Below are 26,058 nucleotides of genomic sequence, written 5' to 3' on the forward strand. Positions count from 1 at the left end.
ACCTGACATGTAGAAAGTGATCACTAGATGCAGGAGCTGGGGTGGGTGCTATGACCATTCCTTAGCATACAAGGATTTTTTTTTTCTCAACTATTGACCATGTCCATTTGTATATAAAAATTAAGTCTTTTTTTATAGTCCTGGGGTTGAGCTCAGTAGAGCTCTCTACCACTGAGCTATGGCCCCAGCCTTTTTTTTTTTTTTCTTTTGAGACAGGGTTTCACTAAGTTACTGAGTTGCCCTCAAATTTGCAATCCTCTTGCCTCAGCCTCCTAAGTGGCTGGTAATAAAGACATGCACCACTATACTCAACTTTTAAATTTATATCTGACCTAATAATCTGTCAGGATTGATGATTGTGATATATAATAAACTCTAGAACCCAGAAAAAGTCACAGTTTCTGTGAGCCCTGGTTCTCTTTTGAAAAACGAGGACAATGATGTTTGTTTCAAGTCTTATAAAGACAAACTAAGGCAACTTAAGCATATAACCCACTGATCTAATATACAGATCTAGAAAGAAAAGAGATCCCTTTATCAGTGCAAACTCTTTATAACAAAGCTGACAAGGCTTTAAAATTAATTAAATCACTCACACATTCAAAGACACAAATGAAGACTATATGCTAAGTGATACTCTCCTTTTATCCTGTGCAATACCATCTATTGGTCTCAACCTGACAAATACAGCTGGGAGTTAGAATTTAACTGACACCTAGAAAGGTGAATCAAAGCAGGGCCCAAAGCATTGCTCTTCCTTCCCTCCCCATCATTCTTCACCCCACTCCTGCTGTTCACTGAGGGTAGAGAAGGAAAGAGAAACCATCATATCTTCAAAGTTTTGCCCTTCTTATCCCTTTCCCCTGCATTGACATAACTGTCCCTTATCATTTTCGCTTGTTAACTGACCAATTATGTTTTGGTTACATAATGTATCCGTTTTTTCACTTTTAGTCTATAACTTTTTACTCTGGAATCAAAGGCATTTTCCCAAATTTCCTATAGCAGCAAGTATTTATTTTACTGATGCATTAATTTTTTTACTTCTCTCCTTGTTTAAGCTCTCCTTTCTTATCTCCCTATAATCCAGTCTCTCATTGGCTCACTCAAGAGTATATCTTTCTTCTCCAAAAATGTCCTCACTGTCTAGAGTATTGCACTCTCTCTCTCTCTGACTAGCAAAATATAACACAATTTTGGAAACCTCCTTCACTGTATAGCCATAAGAGATAATCACTGGTAGAAGGCCCTTCACCATTCCTTTAATAAAATTAGATATGTTCTCCCAAATTTCAGAGTACAGTGTTCTTATCTCCATGACAGCACCTTTAAGTTACATAATGTCTGAAATTCCTAATAAACAGTACCTATTCGAAGGGCAGGAATAATTTCTTAAAGTGATCAAACATTTGTTGCATGGACAGATTAAATAAGAATAGATGAAATACAGATTCCTGGCTGCTCATCTCAGATTGCATTCCTTTGACATCTTCTTCAAGCTGTGGAGGAATCAACCCTTTTCTGACACAAAACCTTTAACATGTTACTTCCTGTCTTACAGTACAATCACCCATCCTTTATCCCAAGACTCCAGAATGCACAGTTAAAATCTTACAGAAAATGTCATGGTATTCTGTCATTTTAAGGATGGAACATTGGAATGTAACCTGACCCTTCCTATATTTTTTCTAACTAAGGTTTCCTCCAATTTTCAAGTCCTCTCATGGAGGTACTGCCCCTCATAATCTACTAAATGAATGAATATAAGAATGAACACATACATGAGCACAACACAGCATGGTGGACTGGCAATGAGTTTCTGACAAAGAAGTGTTTTAGTCTCATTGTTTTTTACTTATTACTTGATGTACAGAGGAGAGAGAGTTAACTATCTGTCATTGGCCTTTTCTCTGCATCCTAACTTGGTTTCTGTCAGTGATTCCCCAAATTAAGAAATAAGGACAAATCCATGATATTAGACTTGAACTCTAAGAGAAAAGGACTCAGGACTTTATATCTGAAAGTCAGCTAAGCCCTGTTCAGCCCCACAGCATCCAGCCATTCAAACTTTCAGTGGAGGCAACACCCATCATGTCTATGTTCCCAGTCACTTCTCAGCCACAAGGAACACATGGGAAGACTGCCTGTCAAGGCTCCCCAAACAAGGAGCTCTCAGCCCTTCTGCAGTAGCAGATCCAAAAGGTGGGGGAAAAGGAGGGGCCTGAGTTACTACCCCACTCCCACAACCAGACACACAGCTTTCAGAGGCCCAGTCTTTAAAGTCACTTAATATTCCTAAGAATTCTTTGATTTTTAAAAAAAATCAGTGTCCATGACAAACAACTCTGATCAAGAAGACCAAGAGTAAGTTGTTCAATTCCAAAGAACATGTTATATGGAACATTACTGCCATGGCAGTATCTAGTACAAATAATTGAAGTCCCAGAAAAACATTTATAACTACAAGATGAGAAAAGACAGGATAAACCATTTCAACACAAAACTTTTTTGAAAAATGGAGTTTTATTGTTTTATGACCAAAGTGATCAATTCCAGAGTGAAAGAAAACCACAGGATCTAAGGATCTAATTACGCAGTACTCATGTGAGGCCTGCCCACTGGGTAACCCCCAGAGGGCACCAAAGAGCTGTTTCTTTTTTTAGAACATGGGTAAAAGACTTTATGGGTGCCTCTTTCTGGGCCCTATGATCCCAGCAGACAGGTCCTATTGTATAGATTTCCTTGGATCAACCCAGCTCCAGGAGAGCTGGGGGTCTATATTACACTATCAGTCATTGCTTCTTAACCAAATCTAAGGACAAGCAAGGAATATCAAGCAACATGGCTAGATGCTTGATGAGATGCAAATGGTTCTGAGAAACCTCATAGAGCAAACAATACTCAGATCTCTGGAATGGTCCCAGACAGTAATAGAGAATATAATGCTAGCTGACTGGACTAGGACTTCTGGGCTTACTATGTCGCAGCTACAGAATCTCAGGGTGCTACTTAAACTTCCTGACTTCATCTGAGAAGTAAACAAGAACACAAATGGTGGGGCTGGGGTTGTGGCTCAGTGGTAAAGCACTCACCTCGCACGTGTGAGGTCCTAGGTACAATTTTCAGCATCACATAAAAATAAATAAATAAAATAAAGGTATGTGTCCAACTACCACTAAAAAATAAACACTTAAAAAAAACACAAACGGTAAAACAAAAATTTATTGGTACAGGCAAATATCCATAAACCACAGCCACCAGCACACAGGTAACAGAGCATATGCTTATGGGACATAGGCTCTTCAAACACCATTATGATGACTATGCTTATAACCCCAACTAATGTACACATCATATTTTTATAAGACATCACTATTCCATCATACTGTTTTTAATTGGGATTAGAGCTATCCATCGTGTGACTTACCTTCTCAAAGTCTCGAAGAGCCTGGGTCTGCACCTGAGGGGGCTTCTCAAATGCTCTCAAGAAATGTGTCTGCCCAAAGGGGACCTTTTCACCATTTCTCCAAGTCTGTGACTGCACTGGTGGGCCTCTATCTTTAGTGTCACTAAGAAAAGCTGTCAGTGAAAAAGAACAACAATGAAATTTATATAATAAAGGCACCTTGATCATTCTAAGTGGCACATTTCAGAAGATTACGGTTTCCACAAAATGCATTTCAATTCTGGACCACATAGAAAGAATTCATATAAAGTAGCCTGAGGTAGATCATATTAATAATGGTTCTTAGTAGAAAAAACTACATGGTTTGTGTTCATGCTCCTTTGCAATATGGTGTTCCTACTCCTCCAATTAAGTAGAATCTATTTCTCCAGCCCTCAAATCTGGGGTGGCCCAGTGATTTGCTCTGAGTAACAAAACATGATGAAAATGATATTGTATGAATCCCAGAAACTATGATTCACAGTAAGAAGCTTTTTTCTGCTCTTGCCTTTTTAGCACCTCAGGACCACAGTGCTATAAAGCCCAGTTTACCTACTAGAAAAGGAAAGACCACGTTCCAGGAAATTAAGATGCCCAGCTGATACGCAGTCACCAAATGCCAGACATGTGAGCAAGGGTATCTTGGACCCTCAGGCCCAGGCAAGCTGTTAGATTAGTCATTTCAGTGATCCCACATGAGACCAGCAGAAAAAAAAATGCCCAGTTTGCCAACAGAGAACTGTGAGAAATAATACAGTATTGTTTTAAGCCAAGGGTAAGCAAACCTATTCTTAAAGGGCCAGATAGGATTTTAGGCTTATGGGCTTCACAGTCTCTGTCATAACTACTCAGTTCTGCCCATGTAGCTCAAAGCAGACACAGAAAATACATAAGTGAATTAAGCAGGACTAGGTGACTGAAATTTTATTTACAAAAAAATGGATATTGGTCTATGGGCTGAAGTTTGCTGACAATATTTTTTTAATATCTTTATTTTTATTTATTTATTTATTTTTATGTGGTGCTGAGGATGGAACCCAGGGCCTCACACATGCGAGGCAAGTGCTCTACCACTGAGCTACAATCCCAGCCCTGCTGACAATCTTTTCTTTCTTTCTTTTCTTTTCTTTTTCTTTTTCTTTTCTTTTCTTTTTTTTTTGGTACCCAGGATTAAACCCAGGGGTGCTTAACCATTGAGCAACACCCCAGCCCTTTCTATTTTTTACTTTGAGAAAGGGTGTTACCAAGTTGTTAAGGGCCTCTATAAATTGCTGAGGCTGGCTTTAAACTTGAGATTCTCCTGCCTCAGCCTCCCAAGTCACTGAGATTACAGATATATCGCATCTGCATGACCCATTCCTGTTTCAAGCCACTAAGTTTGGGGTAGTTTGTTACATGACAAAAAATAACCAAACTAGTCTTTAAAAGGAAAGAAAAGGGCTGGGGCTATAGTTCAGCAGTAGAGTGCTTGTCTAGTACATATGAGGCCCTGGGTTCAATCCTCAGCATCATTTAAAATAAAAAAAAATAGCATAAAGGTATTGTGGAAAAAAATTTTAACTTTTTCAAAAAGGAAAGAACAAAGCTACTAGCTAAGAAGTATTTCTACAAATCTCTGTAAGAGAATTTTTCAGGATACTATTTAGGAATAATAATTGTAGCAACCAATATCTTCATACAGCACTATAGGTTACAAAATAATTTCGCATGAATTAATGCATTTATAGAGTCACAGCAACTAGTGAAATAGACCAATGTGATTACTGAATTCATTTTACTCCTGAGTAAATAAAGGATCAGAAAGTTTGCTTGCCCAAAACCAATCCCATGTTCTTTCCACCTGTCTCTCTTAGCAGTATGCTAATACTGTGTTAAGTCTAAGACTCAGGAGGAATGAGACAAAGGGGTCAAATTTCAACCATTCCATTAATCAACAGAAGTATTGTTCTTGGAGGGCCTGTGAACCCTATGCCTGGTTCTGAGCAGTGACACTGTGAAAAAATAAGGGTCTTGGTCTAGCATGGAACACAAGAGGAACTGAGACTCAGGGAGGGCTGGGGTTATGGTGAAAGATAAAAGACATAGAAAATATATCGTTTCTTGGCTGAGAGGAGAGAAAAATGAGCATTTATTACTGAATTATTTTTTTTTTACATTAGAAAGAATAAAAGCTATGGCAATACATTGAGTTCTACAGATAGCATCAGAGCAAGTGAGAACAAACAGGCCCTGATCACCCTACATCTCAATGAAAAATTAGCTAGACACAGGGGCAAAAGGGGTCCTAAGGAAAAAGAAGCAAAATCTCACTATATGCTCTTTTTCTTTTTCCTTCTCTCCTTCCCTCTCTCTTTCTTTTTGCAAACTTGGCAGAAGGAGCATGTTCTGGTTTGGATCTTAAATGTCACCCAAATGCTCAGATGCTAAAGGCTTGGCCATCAGCCTATGGTACTAATGGGAGGTGGTGGAACTTTTAGAATGTGGGGCCTAGTGAAAGGATGTTAGATCATTGGAGGCATGCCCTCAAAGGAGATTTTTGGGGGCCCTGGCCCCTTTCCCTCTCTCTTCGTTTCTCTGCCACCATGAGGTGAACTGATTTCCTCCACTATGTACTCCTGCCACAATGTACTCTCATCACAGGCCCAAAAGCAATACAGCCAAGCAACTATGAAATGAAACTGTAAGCCAAAATAAATCTTTACTCCTTTCAAGTTGATTTTCTTAGGTATTTTGCCGTAGTGACAAAAAGTTGACTAACATAGAGCACAAGAAAAAGCATCCACGTGCTTCAGTCAATCTCATAATTTTTAAAAATGCTCAAAAAAGATGGAAATTCTTGTCTGCTAAAGAGAAAGAAAAATTTTGAAGATAAAATAAAGTTGAACAAGGTCAATTTTGATGGAGAAATTAAAACATATATTCCCCCTTGCAAAAGGGCAGGGGGAAAGAGAGAGCTTTAAGGGCCCCATGCACCAAAGAGATCTCCTTCAGCCTTTTTCTTGTTTTATTCTGAAAATTGCCCCCAACCCCACTGCAAGTCACATTCTGGCCTATCTATTAGTGATGTCAGGAAACTAAAAGAAACAGGAGTAATTGTTGCAGATAATATACAGCCTTAAGGGAAGTACAGATTTTAAGATAAAGGAAAATATAAAAAGGCTTTTTCTATATTCTGGGACAAAAGACAGTCTGATGCGGGGTGGGATTTTTTGAGGTCGAAAAAGAAAAGGAACAAAAGGAAAAAGAAGGATCCAAAAGATGCTGGTGAAGAGAAAGACGATGAAGAAAATGATGATGTTCAATAAAGTGGTTCCAGGACAGTTTTTTCCTTGCCCTAAAGTATTTAAATCACTGACTGTAAAAAGAATTCTGAAACTTAAGACTAAATGATTTGTTTCAACACTGAATACTGTGCAGTGTCTTTAAATTTTTATAAAATTAACACAGTATTAAGTGTGTCTTTAGAGAGCCCTGTCCTTATTAAGGGCATTGTCAATAGCTGCTAACCTTGCCTGGTACGTTGAGTATTATAACCTTTGGAATTTCTGAATTTAACATACACAGGTTCAAATACTAATTTTAAGTAACTTTAAACTAGCTCAGAAATTTAAAGCAGATTTTATTGGTACACAGCACAAATTAGTTTTACGTGGAGATGATATTTCTAGTCATTTTCAATTGTTTTTGGTGTTTTGATTTCAATTACTTTTACACAAAATAGTTGTTCTGCTAATTGTATAACACTCTGATTTTAAATAATAACAACATATGATGATGATGGTGGTGTTTTGTTGCATTTGTCCTGTTGACATACTGAATGTTTCTAAGCAAATGCCACTTTTTTAATTTAAAAAAAAAAAAAAAAAGGATTTCTTTCACATTTAGGTGAAATTAAATAGACTACTGAGTGAAAGCAGGGCATAGTGGTGCACGCCTGTAATCCTATTGGCTCTGGAGGCTGAGGCTAGAGGATCACAGGTTCAAAGCCAAGCTCAGCAACTTAGTGAGGCTCTAAGCATCTTAGTGAGACCTTGTTTCAAAATAAAAAATAAAAAAAGGACTGGGTAGGGGCTGGGGCTGGGGCTCTGTAGTAGAGCACTTGCCTAGCATGTGTGAGGCACGGGATTCAATTCTCAGCACATATAAAATAAAATAAATAACATAGAGGTCCATCAACAACTAAAAAAAAAAAAAAATTATTTTTTAAGGGCCGGGTATGTTTCCCAGTGGTTAAGCACCCTTGGGTTCAACCCTTGGTACCACAAAAATAAATAAATAACAGAGCAAAAATATATTACGTGGAAATTAGTGGGACATGATGGAAAGAGCAGAACATAAGGAGCTGGGATTTGAATCCTGACCACTTGCTATTATGAGAATTTAAGCAAATCTCTTAATTTTGTTAAGCTTCATTCCTCTACAAAAATGGGGATAATAATATGTCCTCCCAAAGCTCTTACATGGATTATGAATGGTAAATAAAAACATCTCACCAAATGTCTGTTGGTAGTGGGCATTTCATCCATTCCCCTTCCTTTTTTGCCCTAATTCTTTGATATTCTCCTCAAAATGCAGGACCCAGACATTCAAAATGTTGAGTATCATAACCTTTGGAATTTCTGAATTTAACATACACAGGTTCAAATACTAATTTTAAGTAACTCTCAAATCCTTACTTGGTTCCAATTAAACCTTCATTCCATGTGATACACGCGAACCATCAATGCTTCAAGGCTACTATGCAAAAGGCCAATCACTTAACAAGTAAGTAAAACCCTCAATATGGAGTAAGGTTTTGAGAAAAATGGTCCCCAAAGAGAGAGCTGTCTCTCACTTTGGTTTGATAATTCAAGTAGATCTCTGGCTAACATTACAGCAGTAATGATTGTGCTATTGTTATGACTACTTTAATAACAATAATAAGATTTACAGAGTGCTTGTTCCTTGACAGCCTCTATACCAAGGGCTTTTTGTCACTTAATCTTATCCCCAAGATTGACAATATTATTATAGCCATTTTAATGGTGTATTAGGGTAGAGATTTCCTTTTAGTGGCAGAATTTATTTTAATCATTTTACAAGTGACTTTAATCTGGCAATTATAGAATCATTAAAAGTGCAAAGCATTCACATAAGTATTTCAATTATGATTTACTGCATTGTGCTGCTTCCTAGCACATATAATTTTATGCAGTACATAATTCCCCAGTGGAGATTATATAATTCCCACTGCTGCAGTGGTATGTGCAAATTTGGAACTTCACAGAAATCTGAGGAGTCTGTCATAATGAACTTAAAAGACCCCAAATTCAAAAGAATGATGATTAACAGGAAACCAAGAATGTAACAAGGCTCGGGTCTCACCTAGCACATGCGAGGCACTGGGTTTGATCCTCAGCAAGACATAAAAATAAATAAATAAAATAAAGGTATTGTGTCCAACCACAACTAAAAAATAAAAATAAAAATAAATAAAAAGAATATAATAAGACAAAGTCCATAGCATCCTTACCTGCTGCATTATTTGTCCTGGGTACCATCTCTCCATCATCGTCTGTGAAATAATCTCTGTGGAGAGAAACATTTCATTAATTAATAAGATATCATTTCAAAAGGCCCCCAGTCCCTGGGAGACACAACATCTATGTGCTGTTTTCATTCATTGCTCCACAAAAAAATATTCATTAAGCTCTAGCTACACATACAGCCAGCCATTAAACAAATAATTTTGCAAGTATTCATTACCATTGTGGCAAATAAAGGGAACTTAACTAGGATAAGGACTCGGAGAAAGGACATTTCCAGAAAAGGGGAATGTCAACCAGATTAAGAAGGGGGCAAACAACAAAGGAAAGGGAGAAAACAGCAAAGATCCTAAGTCAAAAAGGAAGGACCTTGGCCTATTAGAGGAACAGAGAAAGTCATTGTTGTCATAAGACCACACAGAGCCCTGTGGGATAGGTTAAGGATATTGAGGTTTATGTGAGTGGGAGGAGAAATCACTGAAGGATTTCAAACTAGGGAATGAATGCCAAAGGACCAGAGATTTAGATTTTAGATAGCTCATCTGGCTACTGAGTGAGACTGTCTGGAGTGGGCAAAAGAAGACAGTGAGAGGCTATATTCCAAGTAAGAGCTCGTGATGGTTTTAACTAAGGTAAAAACAGTGGAGATACAGAAAAGTCAAAAAAAATCCAAGATATGTTTAGGAGGTAGAATTGACACAGAAAACTTGAAAAAGAGACAAAATCTATTCATGGAAATGCTAGTTACACCACGATCCAGTAGCAAGAGGTTTATTGGCCAAGCTCAGCAAACACCACCATCCTTAACTTAAAAATCTTCAAAATGCATCCCACAAATACTTGTCAAGCACCTACTGTGCTCCTCAGTTCTGTTTTAAGCTCTACCAACGTAGCAGTGAACAAGACAGACAAACCTCCTACACTCATGGAACTTAAAATAAGGAAATACAAGTAAGTAAAATGTGCCATAGCAGTTGGGGACAACTATCATAACTATTTATAAAAAAAAGGGGGAGAGAGGCTGGGAAAGGAGCTTAGTGGTACAGTGCTTGCCTACCATGTTGGAGGGCATTACAAAATATAAATAAACAAACAAATAAATAAATAAAATTGTTGATTCCTATTTGAAGCTAGGAATGGTTGCACACACCTGCAATCCCAGTGACTTGGGAGGCTGAGGCAGGAGGATTGGAAGTTCAAGACCAGCCTTGGCAACTTAGTGACACCCTATCTCAAAATAAAAAGGACTGGGGATGTAGTTCAGTAGTGGAGCACCACTGGATTCAATCCCTAGTACCAGAAAGAAAGATAGATGGGGAGGGGAGGAAGAAAGAAAGGGGGGAAAGGAAGAAAGGAAGAAGGAGAGAGAAGGGAAATAGGGAGTATGGATAGGAAATTCAGGGCTTAGAAGAGGCAGAGGAGATTACAATTTTTAGTATACAAGGCTTCTCTGAGAAGCAACAGAATAAGTATGGAGTATCTGGGGAAAGAGTCTTCTAAACTGACAACATCAAATTCAAAGACTCCTAGGAGGAAGCATTCTAGAGTGTACAGAGCAGTAAGGAGGTCAACATAGCTGAGCAGTAGAAGGAGGTGAGGTCAGTGATGTAATGGGAGGGCTGTGCAGGGGGCACCAACTATATAAAGCCTTTCAGGACATTGAGAGGCCCTTAGCAACTAGAGTCTTGTAAATCAAAGAGAGACATGAACCCAATGACCAATGTTTTAAGATGGCTGATTACTGTTTTGACAACAGACTGGGTGGGTGGGTAAGGAAGAAACTGAGATGACTGCAGTAATTCTACAGAGAAATGTTTTTGACATTTAGCTTATTTTTTAAAGCTTTTGGGTACTCCCAGTCAGTCATAGCTAAAAAGAATTCTGTAGACAGAGACTTAGAAGGCTTCTCTTTTTAAAGGGCAGATGATATTTGCACAGTGACAGAGAAGAATCTAGTATTTGTTTGGAAGTTAGTGTTCTTTCTTCCCTGTCTCAGGACTGGATCTTGGCATAAATCTTCACTGTTAAGTCCCAGATGGACGTGAAAGTACCAGGCAGTCCATGCATGTATGATTATGTCAAAATGAACTACACTATTATATATAACTATACTCCACTAATAAAAACATTTTTTAAATTTCCTGGATGCCCCTTAAAAAAAAGTAAGTACTGACAGGACACACTGGACTGAACACAACTGTTAATTCTTCTTTAATCAAAAGTAGATCAGCAGCTTGTGATTCTTTCCAGTCCTATACCTTTCCTTTCTCCTTCTCATTAAAAAGTTTCCCTGACAGTAAAGAACACGAGAGGAGTATACTGGTTATGGATTTCTCTCTGTTGAGGTAAAGCAGGGGAAGGATGTCAAAACTATTAATCAAAAACAATGTCTTGATGTAGAGGAAAAACTTATACTTAGCTGTTGTTAATCACTGAGCATCCACAAAGGTGAACATGCATCTGATATCTTTGGGAACAAGGTCAACCTCAGGCCAAATCCAGCCCATCCAACATGTTTTATTTAGTTCATGCCAGGTGAAGCCAATTCTAATTTCCCTTAGAAAATGAGAGGGTCCCAAAACACTCCGTCTGCATATTCAGAGACAACTTGTCTCCTTTACACAAAAAAGGCATGTTTTCTGGTTTGCTATAGTCCCTGCCACTCCCTGTCCTGGCAGTTCCAGCTTGCTCACTTACTTACGGTGCCCAACAAGCTCCCTGCAGACTTCTAAGGCTATAAGTACAGACCAAATGTGGACAGAATTTGATCATGTTTTAAGACATAATCTTAAGAAACTTATTTGCTTCAACACACAATTCATTAGTTTGTGGTGACAAGCTACTAACTAGTTTTACCTATCTGGGCTCCAGTTTCCTCAAATATTTGTAAAAGAAGGACATGAATTTCTAAGGTCCTTGTAGTAATGGCAGTACGCAATTCTAGTCTAATAGATACTTAACCAGAAAACCCATTTTAATACTTTCTAAGGATCTGGGCTACTTTCCAGACATGATCTCACTTAGTCCTCATTGTCTGCAGATCCCATATTACAGATCAGAGCAAGTTATAACAAGGCAATGAGGATCAGCCCTCCCAGATACCTCACCTTCTCCCCACCAACAGCCATTCTGAGCTTGCTGCCTGTCTAGTGTGAATTAATAACTGGAAGGACAGAGAGGTTACTTTAGACAAGCACTGAGTTAAAAGGCATACTTGTAATCTCTCAGGAGATTTTTTAAAAATCACTTTAGCTCTATTAACAGCTCAAGTTCCCTCTCTTATTGCCAGGCAGTGGGGGTCACTCAGCTGCTCCAAAAGGTTGGGAAGGAATTTGATGCCCCCAAGGGAAGGGGTTCATAAGTGAAGAAACACAGAGCACATACCTAGGGGATTGCAATTTATGACAACATCTGATAAACCAAAGTGCAAAGAGAATTTGGGGTATGGTAGAAACAGACTCCAAATTTTCCCACTTCCAGTGCCCCCCCCCCGAAACAGCAAGATATGTTGGTAAATTCTTCCATATTACCTAAGTCCAGAACAAAAATTGCATACTCTTTCTCAAAGTCAAGTGTTTCTAGCTTCTCTTAACAAAATCAGTCCATAAATAACTCATGTTCAGATAGCATGTCCATATAGCTTGCCCCTTTTTCTTTTTTTTCATGGTCTAGGACCTTACAGCTTTCTTACATACATGTCCATATATAACCTTTTCCCCAAGATGCTTTGACTTTCAATTTTGCTTTCCTTGTATAAATGAGGAATAAGTGTTATCTTTCTCATTCTCCCTACCTCATCAATCTGTTAATACTAATACCAATTTCACTAAACTCATACAAATGAATGTTCTTACCAAGACACTATTGTGCTTAATTGGAAGAACCAACCATTTTCCAAGCACAACATACCCACAAGCTGTTCATTTTTTGATTTCTGCATATTATACAACCCCATATTTTCTTGACTAGCTGATAAGTAGCTGTTAAGATATTAGAATCAATACTTCAAAATTTAATATCACATTATCTTTTCCTAATGTATTCCAGGGTGATTAGGTTGGGAATGATCAGAAAAATAATTGCTCCTCTCTGAAAGCCTTCTGCTACCCCCTGATATTCTGATACTGTCAAACTGTGCGTGATGATTCCTTCCAGTAATTTGAGGGGGAGGGTAACCTGGGATTTAACTCAGGGGCACTGGGCCACTGAATCACATGCCCAGCCCTATTTTATTTAGAGACAGTGTCTCACTGAGTTACTTAGTGCTTCATTTATACTGAGACTGGCTTTGAACTCTCGATCCTCAAGTCTTCGCCTTCCAAGCCTCCGGAATTACAGGCTTGTGCCACCACATGGCTCCTTTCTGTAATTTTAAAAGAATGTTAGTTTCATTTATGGCAAGGAATATCCAAGGCAATCAATTTTGCTTGGCTTGAAACAGCTAGTAATATAGCTCCTTTAAGATCTGAGTATCTCCCTAGTCCCACTAGTCTGATCTCTCATAACTTTGGTAGTGGCAGTAGGTAGGGAGTTGAGCTCCTTCTTCCTTAGCAAAGAGGAACACCACAACAGAACCTGCAGTGAAATATTTTCTATAAGTCAGGTATAAGACCTTCTTGCATATTTGGTGTCATTGTCATATTTTGGCCTGCTTAATTTATGGACTAAGAGGAGGCACACATCATGTTATTCACAACCATGAGAAAGTAGCAGTCACCATTACAAATCAGGCTCTGTAACGAGTCTCTGAATTATATGAGATAGTTCTATCTCAGAAACAAAATGACTATAAAACCATTTCTTTTTTAAATATTTATTTACTTTTTAGTTATAGTTGCACACAATACCTTTATTTATATGTGGTGACAAGGATCGAACTCAGGGCCTCGCACATGGTAGGCGAGCATTCTACCACTGAGCCACAACCCCAGCCTGGATCATAAAACCATTTCTAAAGTGCTGATTATGTCTAGTCTCCACTGCTTTCTTCTCTTTAGTCTCAAAATAATTAACCCAGTTATTTCTCCCCATATGGGTGTGCAAACTCCCAAAGTGGGTGCCCTCCCTAAGCCAATCACACACACTTAGGTTGTTTAGGCTTCACTTCATCACTTGCCATCATCATCACTTAGCATCTTCAAGTCTGGGAACAAAGGCTAGGTCCTGGAGGCATTTTCTATCTTTCCAGTTTCTTTTGATATAGTTCTCTTATAATAAACAAAAACTCAGAAGAAGAAAAACAACATGCTATTTATTATTATTTGCTCTAAGCAGTACTTAGAGCAAAAGTTATGGCACTGAGTGCCATTTATAGATTTTTAATTTTTTATTTGTTCTAATTGTTTATACATGACAGTAGAATTCATTTTCATTTATAGATTTTTAAATTCCATTTCACAAGTATTTATTGAGATGTTGTTTACATAGCAGGCCCTGGAAATACAAATACATATATCCTGTCATAAAAGTACTCACAATCTATCTATTGTGGGAGGCAGATACATGATTCAAAGAGACAATATCAGATTTAACAATGATTTCAGAACATAAGTGAGATAATTTTGGCCTGGCAGGTAGAGATTGTAGGAAATCTCCAGAAAACAGAGAATACTATGTCTGGTTTTTCAGGAAACATGACAAAAACAGGATAATGAAGGCTGTGTTCAGTGCTTTCATTTTGCTCCCCAGGTCTGAATGGTCATCTAACTACTTAAAACAATGTTATGGTTTAGATCTTAAATGCCCCCCAAAGCCCATGTGCTAAAGGCTTGATCAATAGCCTGTGATACTACCAGGAGATGGTAGAATTGGTAGGAGTTGGAGCCTAATGGAAGGAAGTTAGGTCACTGGGAGCAAGTTGCTGAATGAAGTACTGAGACTTCAGTCCCTTCTGTCTCTGTCTGTCTGTCTGTCTGTCTCTGTATCCCCCCACCCCCTGCCCTCTCCTTCCCAACCAGCATGAGGTGAGCAGTTTTCCTCCACTATGTGCTTCTGCCAAGATGTACTGTGTTGCCACAGGCCCAAAGTCACAGGGCCAAGAAAGCATGGACTGAAACTTTTGAAAGTGAGCCAAAATGAACCTTTTCTTTTGTTTATCTCAGGTATTTGTCACAGCAGCAAAAAGCTAACACAGAAAATTGGTAATAGGAGTAGGGAGGTTGCTATGACTAAACCTGACCATATGGTTCAGAAGCTGATGGAATTGGTTTGTAGGACAAATTTGGAAAAGTTTGGAGAGGCAGGTTAGGAAAAGTCTAGAATGCAGTAAGTGGAGCTTAATTAATGGTTGTTTCTGGTAAGAGCTTCAACTCAGAATGCTGATAGAAATGTGGACAGTAAAGGCTCTTTGCTCATGAGGTTCCAGAATGAAATGGAGATTCTACAAGGAAGTGGACTAGAGGCTACCTATGTTATGTTCTGGGAGAAAAAGAAAGAAAGAAAAGAGAAGAAAAAGAAAAAGAACTCATCAATTTGTCTACATTTTACCCATTACCTGAGACTTTTGTGCTAGGCTGAGTTTAAAGGTAATGGATTAATTAATCTGATGGAGGAAATTTCAAGGCAACACCATATTCAGGCTAGTATGAGTATTGCTGGCTCTTTGAGCCAAATTTACAGTGAGAATTGAGAGCTGAAAGCAGCTCAAAAAGAAAAACTTGGCAATTTTGGTTAGAGAAGGAGAATGTTTAAAGTTGCAGAGGTTCTTGAAACTGTGATCCAAATACACTTTTCTACCTTTTAAGTTCATTTATCTGAAGTGTATGATACAGTGATAGAAATATAACACAAACCCCAAAAGTGATTTAATAATAATGTCCGAAGAAAGAGTCAGGAGTGGTCTCAATGGAGGAGTGAAACCGAAGAGGGTTAGGGGGATGGCCGGGAAACAATAGAAACCATGCAGCCGTTGCCAGCGCCCGCCTCCCTGCCACCATGTGTGGAGTAAAAGCTGCCCTTGCCATCAGTGCAGTGGCCTTGCTGCCTCCTATACTTCTCTTGGCTCCAGGAAAGGATTTCCCTGCCATGGGACAATATGCAGGGAGGGGAGCGGTGATTCCTTTAAATGGCGGTTATTAAACGGGGAAGGGGCAGAGAGAGACTGCTATCTCTAAGAGAAAAAGGGGAGGCCAAATAATAAAACAAGGATTTCCCCCACTAAACTGAAAAAAAAAAAAAAAAGTCAGGACTAAGATTTGCACTACTACAAAGACACCTATAGGTACAGACCAGAAAAGAACCTGGAGAAGTAAAAAGGCTGAGGGTTTGGAGTGGAAGAAAATGCAGGTGAGGGGCTGGGGTTGTAGCTCAGTGGTAGAGCACCTGCCTATCATGTGTGAGGCACTGGGTTCGATTCTCAGCACTGCATATAAATACATGAATAAAATAAAGGTCCATCTTTATACATACTGCCATACTAGTGTCTGTTGTATTCTGCTGTAATGTTTTGAGCAACCAATAAAATACATAAATAAAATAAAATTTAAAAAACTCATCTGTTGTGAGTTGCTAAATTTTCATTCAAATGAAAGAAATCTTTCAAAGGTCCATTTTTCACATCCCTAAAATTATATCCTCACCCAATCTTGGCACATAAAAAGGGTTAGAAGGAAAAGAACTTTGGCCTACTATTTTTTATATATGTCATTCTCTGGCCCTGACAATTTGTAAATTGTAGGATTTCACAAATAGTATCACATTAAACACAAAGACACCTACAGGTAATAATTTCTATTCTACCTATGCATAACCTTACAGCTCAAAATGTTTTCATACATTAGTATTCTTCTCAACACTAATCAATGACCATCATTATTATTATGGACAACCATCACCACCCACCACCAATGCTACCTCCACAACTTATTGAGTGTCCAGGAATCCTTCAATCATCATAAAATTCTGAAGATTAGGCACCGTCATCACTATTTTACAGAAAAGGAAGCAAGAAGCCTGAATGAATGAAATAATTTGCCCAAGATCACACAGCTGGTTGGTGTCAGAGCTTGAATTTGACAATGGTATCCTGCCTGACTCCAAACCTTTTTTCTTCCCAATATGTCCTATTTTTATCTATACATATAGTGAGAGCCTCCTTCATATCTGCCTTGAGTCCAGGGAAATGGCACCTGAGAAACCAAGAAGAAAGGAAGGGTGGGTAATCTACAGGAGATCTAGATTAAAAACAAATTTGTTTTCTTGGGATACCAACTTATCCTTGATGAATACATCATGCACTTGAATCTTTGAGTATTCAGGTTACAGATGCCATATGACAAATTAAAATCCTAAAAGGGAAGTAGCTGGTATGACTACTTATATAGGTCCTGTCCTGAAAAAGTGAGTCAGCCATTACTTTAAACTTCCCCATCTCTAACTAAATTTCTCTAAAATATTCACATCTTCCCCAAGCTCCTTCTGTGATAACAACGGTCATTGTCCCAACGGATACGGGAATAAACTGAAAGGCAAGAGAGGTGATGGAAACAGACACAATCAAAGTAGAAAAGACAATTTATGAACATGCTCTGAAACTTCTCCTTCTCATATCTTTTCTTCTCTTGCCAAGAGTGACAGTGAATATATCTTCTATGTTCAAAATGTTGCCAAATACCTCCCATTTGGCACCAGAATTGCAAAAACACATATTCAAATGCAAATAGGATAGAAGTCACAGATGCAGAGCACAGAACTATTATATATAATAAATACAGTGAGGTTATCATTTTTTCTCATCTCAAAACCTATCATTATAACTTCTGCAAGCAAGGATGCTGAATTGGCAAAGACCCTCAGCACAGAGAGAGCATCCCTTTGAGCTTCCCTCCATATGCTAAGGGTGGACTAACTTGGCACTGATCCAGAAACATCCACTTTTCTACTGTACAGGCTGCAATTACATCCTTCACTCAACACAGACTATTCACTGAGAGTGACCACGACCAAACAGAACTCTGAGAGGTAGTTATCGCTCTAGTTCGCAATAGCTGCAGGGAGCTACAACATCATTGTCCATCTGTTTAGGTCCTTTTTTTTTTCTTTCCTTTCTTTTTCTTTGTCTTCATTTTGTTTATAAGTCTTCATCCTAAAGGAAACTATTTTTCTTGGTACTTTCCATCATGGTTCATAGAAATCACTTAATGCTATAAAAAGATAAAGGCTGTTTCTGTAATTATTTTTCTCACTTTGGTTAATGAAGTCAATAGACATACAAATACCTAATAAATTCCCCTCTATCTACCCTCAGATACCACTTTTTCAAAAGAGACATGAAAATAATCTACTTTGGTTTTGTCACTTCACCAGTGGTGTATGGTCTCCCCACCTGCTTCTAGAATGTATCTTTTACTCTTTACTTTTGGTACTGGCAATGCATTCTGCAGTCCTCAGTTTCCACTAACAACTAATAGTTCCAAGGCACTGGGGTATGGTGAAAAACTGACTCAATCTATCTAGAACCGTAGACTAGATGATTTTCCCCATTTCCTTCTACCTTTTTATTCACATCATCTTTCATCATTTATTTACTTTTTATCTATTTTTAGTGACTTTAAAAGAACTACCTGCTACTTATACAAATTTTAGAAAGGAGAAAGGTTTACAGAGAAAAATCAGAATAATTTTTAAAATGTTATCACCTAAAGACAACATTGAAAATGATTTTAGGTATTTAAATTATTCTTTAGTTTTGCTTATGTGAATTCTACAAAAAAGAAATGATGTTGAACAGATCATTTGCTTTCATTTACACTATTGAAACTAAAGGTTGTAAGGAATGTGTTTTTAAAGGAAAAGTCCAGGGAGGAAGGGTATAGCAAGGAAGCAGGGAGAGGTAGGAGAGAGGAGAAGGAGAATTTCTTGCATTACAGATCAATCTGAGATTAAAAAGAATGAACCTAGAGACTTCTTTCTCCATATGGTTTCATAATTACTAAAACAACGCTTATAGGATTCTAGAGGATAACACAATCGAAAAAGGCCAAGAGTTGGGGATTATAAACATGTCAGAGATTCTAAAGCAGTGCTGAGAACACTGAGGGTCAAAAAGCTGACCCTGAATCTAAGCTCAGTAGGGAGGGCATGAGCAAATGGAGGAGCTGAGGAACAGAATTAAGTGATGCAGTAAATTGAACATTCAGAAAGAAGGGCAAAATGGAGGAAATGATCTGTGGTCATGGAATATAATTTTAGAGTTAAGGATTTTGAAGGTAGGGAATCTGGTGCAAAGAAGAGACAAAGGATGTCTGTGCTTATGGCAAACTGAAGTAAAGTCAAGTTAAGGAACTGGAGGTCAAGGCATAACACCAATACATGCTCCTGCCTAAGGACCCCCCTAGAACATCAGCTCCTTGAAGAAAGGGTTTATATGCCATTCCCTGTCATATACTGAGTATTTAATAAGTCTAAATCATAAAAGGAGCTTGATGTATATGTCTTAAACAATTATATATATATATATATATATATAAAAGGCTGATGTGAATATCTGTGGAATTAAGGGAAAAAAAATTCCACAGATATTCACATCAGCCTTTCAGGGAATGTTATCTTTTTTTTTTTTTTTAAGGGAATGTTATCTATACAGAGGATCTGCTAAGTGCTATAAACAATGTTAGATGCTGAAGATGTAGAGACAAATAACAGTTCATTCTTTCATTAAATTTTGATCATGGAAAATGCCAAATAAACCTAGTAGGTACAAGCTATAACAGAGTAGGATACAGCAAATACCCAGAATTAGGATTCAAAAATAATTCCAAAAGGCAGTAATGATGAAACTAACTTCGAAGGATGAACAAAGTTATCCTAGCAAGCAAGGCTAGGTGCATGGGTGGGAACATCCGGTACATTAAGGTCCACACATCATAATTATGGCTCAGTGTAAGTAGAGTGACCATCACTCTATAACAAGCTCCCTACATCTGCTGGCAATAATGCTGCTCTCATGGTGACAATAACCTAAAAATATCTAAGTATATTTCTAAAACAAACTCAGTTCTAAAACTTATATGCTGTCACTTGGTGAACACAATGTAAATTTCTTCCTGCTATAAAAACATATATTGACTTTTGCCCACAATTCCACAAGCATACAGCACATATTTTTTTTCTCTTTCCTCGCAATGGACATCTTAATATATATGCATAATTTTTATGTTACTTAAATATACTTTTATTTTCTTAGATGAAAAATTTATTATCATTTCAGTGAACACTTTGTAATACTAATGAAGATTGATAGCAACAATGAAGCAGCTTACCCTTGAGAAGGGTAAAAGTTGGGAATGTTACTTGATTCACCTAGGAATAAAAAGATTCCAAAAAATAAAATGAATAAAAATTAAAAAGCAGGAATCACCTCTTTATGTCAGTGTGTCTCAGTTTCTTTCTCTGCAATAAAGGGATTCCGGTCTTGAAAAAGATTTTTAAGTTGAAAAAAATACCTTGTTGATGTGAATACAAGGTCTAAGCAACTTGCAATATGTTTTCAAGAATTGGAAATGTTTTGGGCTGGGTTGTGGCTCAGTGGTAGAACATTTGCCTGGCATGTGTGAGGCACTGGGTTCAATCCTCAGGACCACATAAAAATAAAATAAAGGTATTGAGTCCATCTACCGATTAAAAAAATTTTTTAAAAAAGAACTGGAAATGTTTGACACAGTTATTCTGCTTCTGAATATCTATCATTCAAAAATAATTCCATAGAAGACAATGCTTTATACACTTATATGTTTATCAATTGTTTATCATAGTTAAAAATTGGAGAACTACAGGCCTCAGCATAGGGAATTATTAAGTAATGTACAGTAATTCCACATAACTGCTCTCCTATGTTATGAATAATAATATACCAATTATGAAATTGAAATTAAATATAATTTTAAATTGCATGAAATGCTAGAAATTATTTAATTTCCTTTGTCATCAATGCTTCCCAATTATTGCTTCTGTGTACCCCTGTCACCCTGAACACAATGAGAAGAAACTAACAGAAGGTTACCTCTTCCCTATCTGGCCCTGGAGAAGCCAAAAAAGAAAGAAGTTTCTGCAAAATGTAACAAGCAGGAAAGGACCAGAAATAATAAGACAGGTTAAGGGAAAATGTATCACAGAATATTAAAGTGTTATTAAAATACAAGTTATTATTTATATTATAAAATTCATTATAAATAGTCCGTGACTATTTATAGAGCCCAGAACCATTTCAAGGTAGACCATGCTTTAGCTAGAAAGACTCAAGGGAAAAAAATCAGATCCTGCTTGTCTTGCTAACCACAGAACTCAGAAGATGCTCTCAGAGGACAACAAGTCCTCAGTGCATCTGAATGTTTTAAAATAGAATCGGAAAGAGCCATCTTGGGTCATTATGACATCTCCTTTATTCTGAACTTTCTTGTAACTTTAAATATAATTTGAACTTTTGCCTGAAACAACTCGTGGAATGTTCTGCACTCAGTTTAGAATTTTATTTATAAAATTGGGACAATTTCAATGGGAGTGTTGTCTCTGGGCATCCACTGAATGGATGGATGGCGAACATAGTCTTGCACCAACAATCCCTTAGCCACAGTCAGGCCAGCCACCCAGGATGGAGAAGGCACTGTGATAAAGCCCAGTCTCCTCACATTTCCAAAGAAAAGTAACCCCTTCCCAATCATCTAGGACTTTAAATCCACCATGAGCACACAGTCCAGAAAAAGGGGTTGGGGTAGGGTCTACATAGATCTGGTTTGTGGGAAATAAGCAAGGAGTAAAAGCACTGATTGAGGCAAATTCCCCCAGTCAAAATCCAACTTCTGAACCATGTCAAGGTAGATCATAGTTGCCAATTCAGACTTTCCTTTTCAAAACCCAGTAAACTAATCACCAGCACAGCAGAATATTAAACAGGAAATTCAACATCCAAGCATGTTTGAGAAATAGAAATATGAAACAAGCATTTTCCAAACACAAAATGCTATACAAAAAATACCATCATCATAGTAAGTAAAGACATCATCATTACCCAGACCTAATACATACTAGTTGTGAACACCAGAATATCACATAACCTCCCTAGCCTCAGCATCTTCATCTGTAATATGGGGCAAATTGCCATCTCTGGCCATAACTATGTTTTTGTAAACAGGACTCTGTACTAATTTATCATCAATTCAAAAAAATATAAATGTCTCCCATTCCTCTTTAGCTAAGTATTAACATGGAGCAGAATAAATACAAATAATTTATCAATGGGGATCTGTTAAGTATGATACAGCTTTAGCAAATGAACATCTTGTCTTACAGAAAGAGAAAAAACAAAATCAAATTCTGAAATGGGACCATTATTTTTCTTGAATGTTACTTCCCTTCTCCAAAATTGTCACAGACATAACAGGCAAATACAATTAATGTTTGCATTTCACTAAATCAAATGAAACAAAACAAAATAGGATAATTAATTTGCTTTCTTTTCCTAAACTTCAGGCTTACAGGCTGCCCTTAAATATTTCAAGTTCACTTTTTTGTTGCTTTTTTTTCTGTAGTTGCCAATGGATTTTTCACTTTATTTGTTTATTTATATGTGGTGCTAAGGATCAAACCCAGGGTCTCACACATGCCAAGCAATTGCTCTACTATAGAGCCACAACCCCAGTCCCTTTGTTGCTATTTTTGATTCAGAGAAGTAGTATAAGGTTAACATAGGGTTTGACTTTTATTCAGATTTCCAATATTATTTACAGAAAGTGGAAGAGAATTAGCAATGACTTTTCCAGCATGTAGCAATTGTGGCAGGCTAAATGGCACTCTGAGGATGCCCATGTACTTAATTCCCAGAACTTCTGAATATGCCACTTTACATGGCAAAAGGGACTTGGTAAAAGGGATGAAGGATTTGGGGTGAGATTATTCTGGTTTATCTGGTTGGTCCCAATGTAAACACAGGGATCTTTGTAAGAGGACACATCAGGGTCAAAATGAGTGAAGGAGATGTGATAATGGAAGCAGAGCCCAGAGTGATGACATTGATGAACAGAGGCTATGGAGCCTGGAATGTGGGTAGCCTCTAGAAGCTAGAAAAGGTAAGGGATAGATTCTCTCTTGGAGCATCCAGAAGCAACACAGTCCTGCTGATGTTTCAGACACTTCTTAACTCACAGATCAGACCAGTTCACAAACATTTATTTAAATGTCTTGATTTTAGCCTCAAAGACCAATTTTTAGACTTCTGACCTCTAGAACTGCAAGGTAATAATTTCTGCTGTTATAAGCCATTAATTTGTGGTATGATGTTACAGCAACAATAGGAAATTAATACAAATACTGACTCTGAAATATCCACAGTCTCTAAAGCAGAAGACACAGGGAGTTGCTAGTCTAGATAAGTGGATGCTAAAAACTCAAGAGCAGTAGAAGCTTTCCTGATTGACACTAGATCCGTGAGGTAAGGAAAACTACCTGAGAGTCAAGTTCTTCATCATCTCCATGAACTTATTCCTTTGACCACCTTTACCCTATTTATGGATTTCAATTTGATTAGTAACCAAACCAGCTTTTTGTAAGGTTGGCATATCCATGGGAAATTTGCTGTTCTAGAACCAACTACACTCTCCCCACTGATTTAACCAGAGTCTGGCAACACTCAGGCAACAGCCCCTTGGGAAGGTGGGGAAACACTCTCATCTAAAACAATTTAGATATCCTTTACATCGGATTTCTAAATTGTTTTTTCAGTACTAGAAATTGAACCTAGGGGCATTCTACTACTGAAGCACCTCCACAACATCCCCTGCCTTTTTTTTGAGACAAAGGTGCTAAGGCCTCCCTCCAACTTATGATCCTCCTGCCTTAGCCTCTAGAGTTGCTGAGATTACATGTGTGTGCCACCATGCCCAGCTAAGGCAATTTTCAGAACTCAAATCCCCAGTACTTTGTCTTCTGTGGGGAGACTGAGCAGAATATGATTGTGGTGGGTCAGCTGAAGTACCTCTCAGAGAAGAGACTTTCCAGAGCTTCCCAGAATGAAATTTGGGGATAGAGTCACAGTCTTAGGCTTATTCATAAATTTAAGAGGAGTCAATACAAGTAGCCAGTTTCAGAATCAACTCAGAAACTGAGTTACCTACAAAATTCAAGTAAAAAAATTAAAAAGAGCATAAGTTTTAGAATTAAATAGCTTTAGGTTTCATTTCTTTCTTTGTTGTATGTGTTACCCTGGGGAAATTATTTGTTCTCTATTAAGTTTAATTTCTTTATCTTAAGAATATAAATACTTACCTCATGGGATTCTGAACATTAGGTGAAATAAAGCATGCAAACGGATTAGCACCCAACAAAAGCCTAATAAATGGTAGGAATTAAAGTTAATTTCTATTCTCAGAACCCCCTAAGTTGTATTTTTCCACTGTTCTCTCAGAAGCCAATACACCTCTCTGCCTTAGCCTCATTTAAAATTATAGATAAGAATATAAACCCTCTAAGGCAGAGAATCAGTCTCATTCATTGTTTTGTGCTTAGCATCTAGCAGAGGGGCCTGTTTTGGGTTTTTTGTTCATTCTCTACTGGGAATTGAACCCAGGGGCACTACCACTGAGCTATATTCCCAGTCCTTTTTTGTTTTAAATTTTAAGACAGGGTCTCACTGAGCTGCATAGGGCCTCACTAAATTGCAGAGGCTGGACTCAAACTTATGATCTCCTGCCTCAGTCTCCCAAGTCACTGGAATTATAGGCATGCGCCAATGTGACTGGCTATGGGTTCTTGCATTTGTAATAAATACTTATGAACTGATCTGATCTGTAAGTTAAGAAGGTTCTAAGACACTAACCACAGCTATAATTATACAATTTTTCCAACTGTGACCAATTAGGTGGTGAAATAAATTTAGTCATGACCAGCATTTGTTTTCTAAAGAAGAACAGAATAGAAAATATTAGAGTATAAAACACATAGTAAGTTTAAGTACTGTTACATGAAACTTTCAGTTTTTTACATTTGTAAGTGAACTTGGTGACAATGTAAATGACATTTCTTACTGTGGGTAGGGTAAAAAAAAAAGTGTGAATATTCTAAGGGTTTTATCTTGCCAACATTTGGTATATTCTTTTTCTTTCTTTCACTCTCTCTTTTTTTTTAATTTGTTTTTGTTTTTGTTTTGTTTTGTTTGGCAATGCTAGAGATTAAACCCAAGGCCTCTTGCACTCTAGGCAAGCACTCTATCACTAACATACACCCTCAGTTCTTTTCTAACTTTTTAATTTCAGCAATTCAATGTGTATGTAGTGATATGAAACTGTGGTTCTAATTTTTATTTTCCTCATGATGAGTGATGTAGAGCACCTTTTCACTGTCACTACCCTTTGGACACTCACTTTAGAAACCTCTTTCGTAACTACTTTAGAAAACAAATTGGCAGTATTTACTGAAGCTGAACATTCATTTTCTGTCATCCAGTGATTCTATTTCTATTTATTTACCCAACAGAAATGTGTACATATGGTCACAAAAGTCATGTACAGAAATGTTCATAGAAACACTATTTTAATAGACCCAAACTGGAAATTGCCCAAATGCCTATTAACAATAGAATGGATAAACAAACTGACATATTTACACAAAACAGATCTTATTTAGAAGCAAGAACAAATGAACAATAACTGAGCACAACAATGTAGAAGAATCCCAAAAGCATAAGACTGAGTGAAAGAAGCTGGATGAAAAGTAAAAAATGTATGACTTCATTTGTGTAAATGGAAGTGCCTAGACTCCAGGCACTCTGTGGAAACAGAGAGAAGGTCATAGTCCCCTCCCCGCCCAAGGACAAAAAGAGGGGCAAGTTGGGTGTGGTGGCACACCAATGTAATCCCAGCTACAGAGGAGGGTGAGGCAGGAGGATCATGAGTTGGAGGCCATTTGGCAAGATCGGTCTCAAAATAAAAAATAAAGGGCAGGGTATGCGGCTCGGTGGCAGAGTACCTGGCGGTGCTTAGGTGATTAGGCAACACTAATCTATGGTGTTCAATATAAGGGTCATGGTTATTCTAGGACTCATAAGAAGGCTTTCAGGGGTGCCGGCTATGTTCTCATTTTTTATCTGAGTGCTCACCATAG

The 26,058-nt window shown here is 37.7% G+C and overlaps 1 protein-coding gene across 15 annotated transcripts in view; it reads right to left on the minus strand.

Annotated features, from left to right (window-relative positions):
* Nucleotides 1-26,058, minus strand: part of Pde4dipp2 (myomegalin) — a 220,159-nt gene that overhangs the window by 155,449 nt on the left and 38,652 nt on the right. For all 15 annotated transcript variants that reach the window (XM_048815056.1, XM_048815040.1, XM_048815051.1 and 12 more), the window contains exons 2-3: nucleotides 8,958-9,013; nucleotides 3,428-3,579 (exon numbers count right to left, since the gene is read on the minus strand). In XM_048815056.1, the coding sequence (XP_048671013.1) occupies nucleotides 3,428-3,579; nucleotides 8,958-8,985 (180 nt within the window). In that variant the 5' untranslated portion in view covers nucleotides 8,986-9,013. The remainder of the gene's footprint in view (nucleotides 1-3,427; nucleotides 3,580-8,957; nucleotides 9,014-26,058) is intronic.

The sequence above is a fragment of the Marmota marmota genome, unplaced genomic scaffold (genome assembly GCF_001458135.2).
Source record: "Marmota marmota marmota unplaced genomic scaffold, marMar, whole genome shotgun sequence".
Taxonomy (NCBI): Eukaryota; Metazoa; Chordata; class Mammalia; order Rodentia; family Sciuridae; genus Marmota; species Marmota marmota.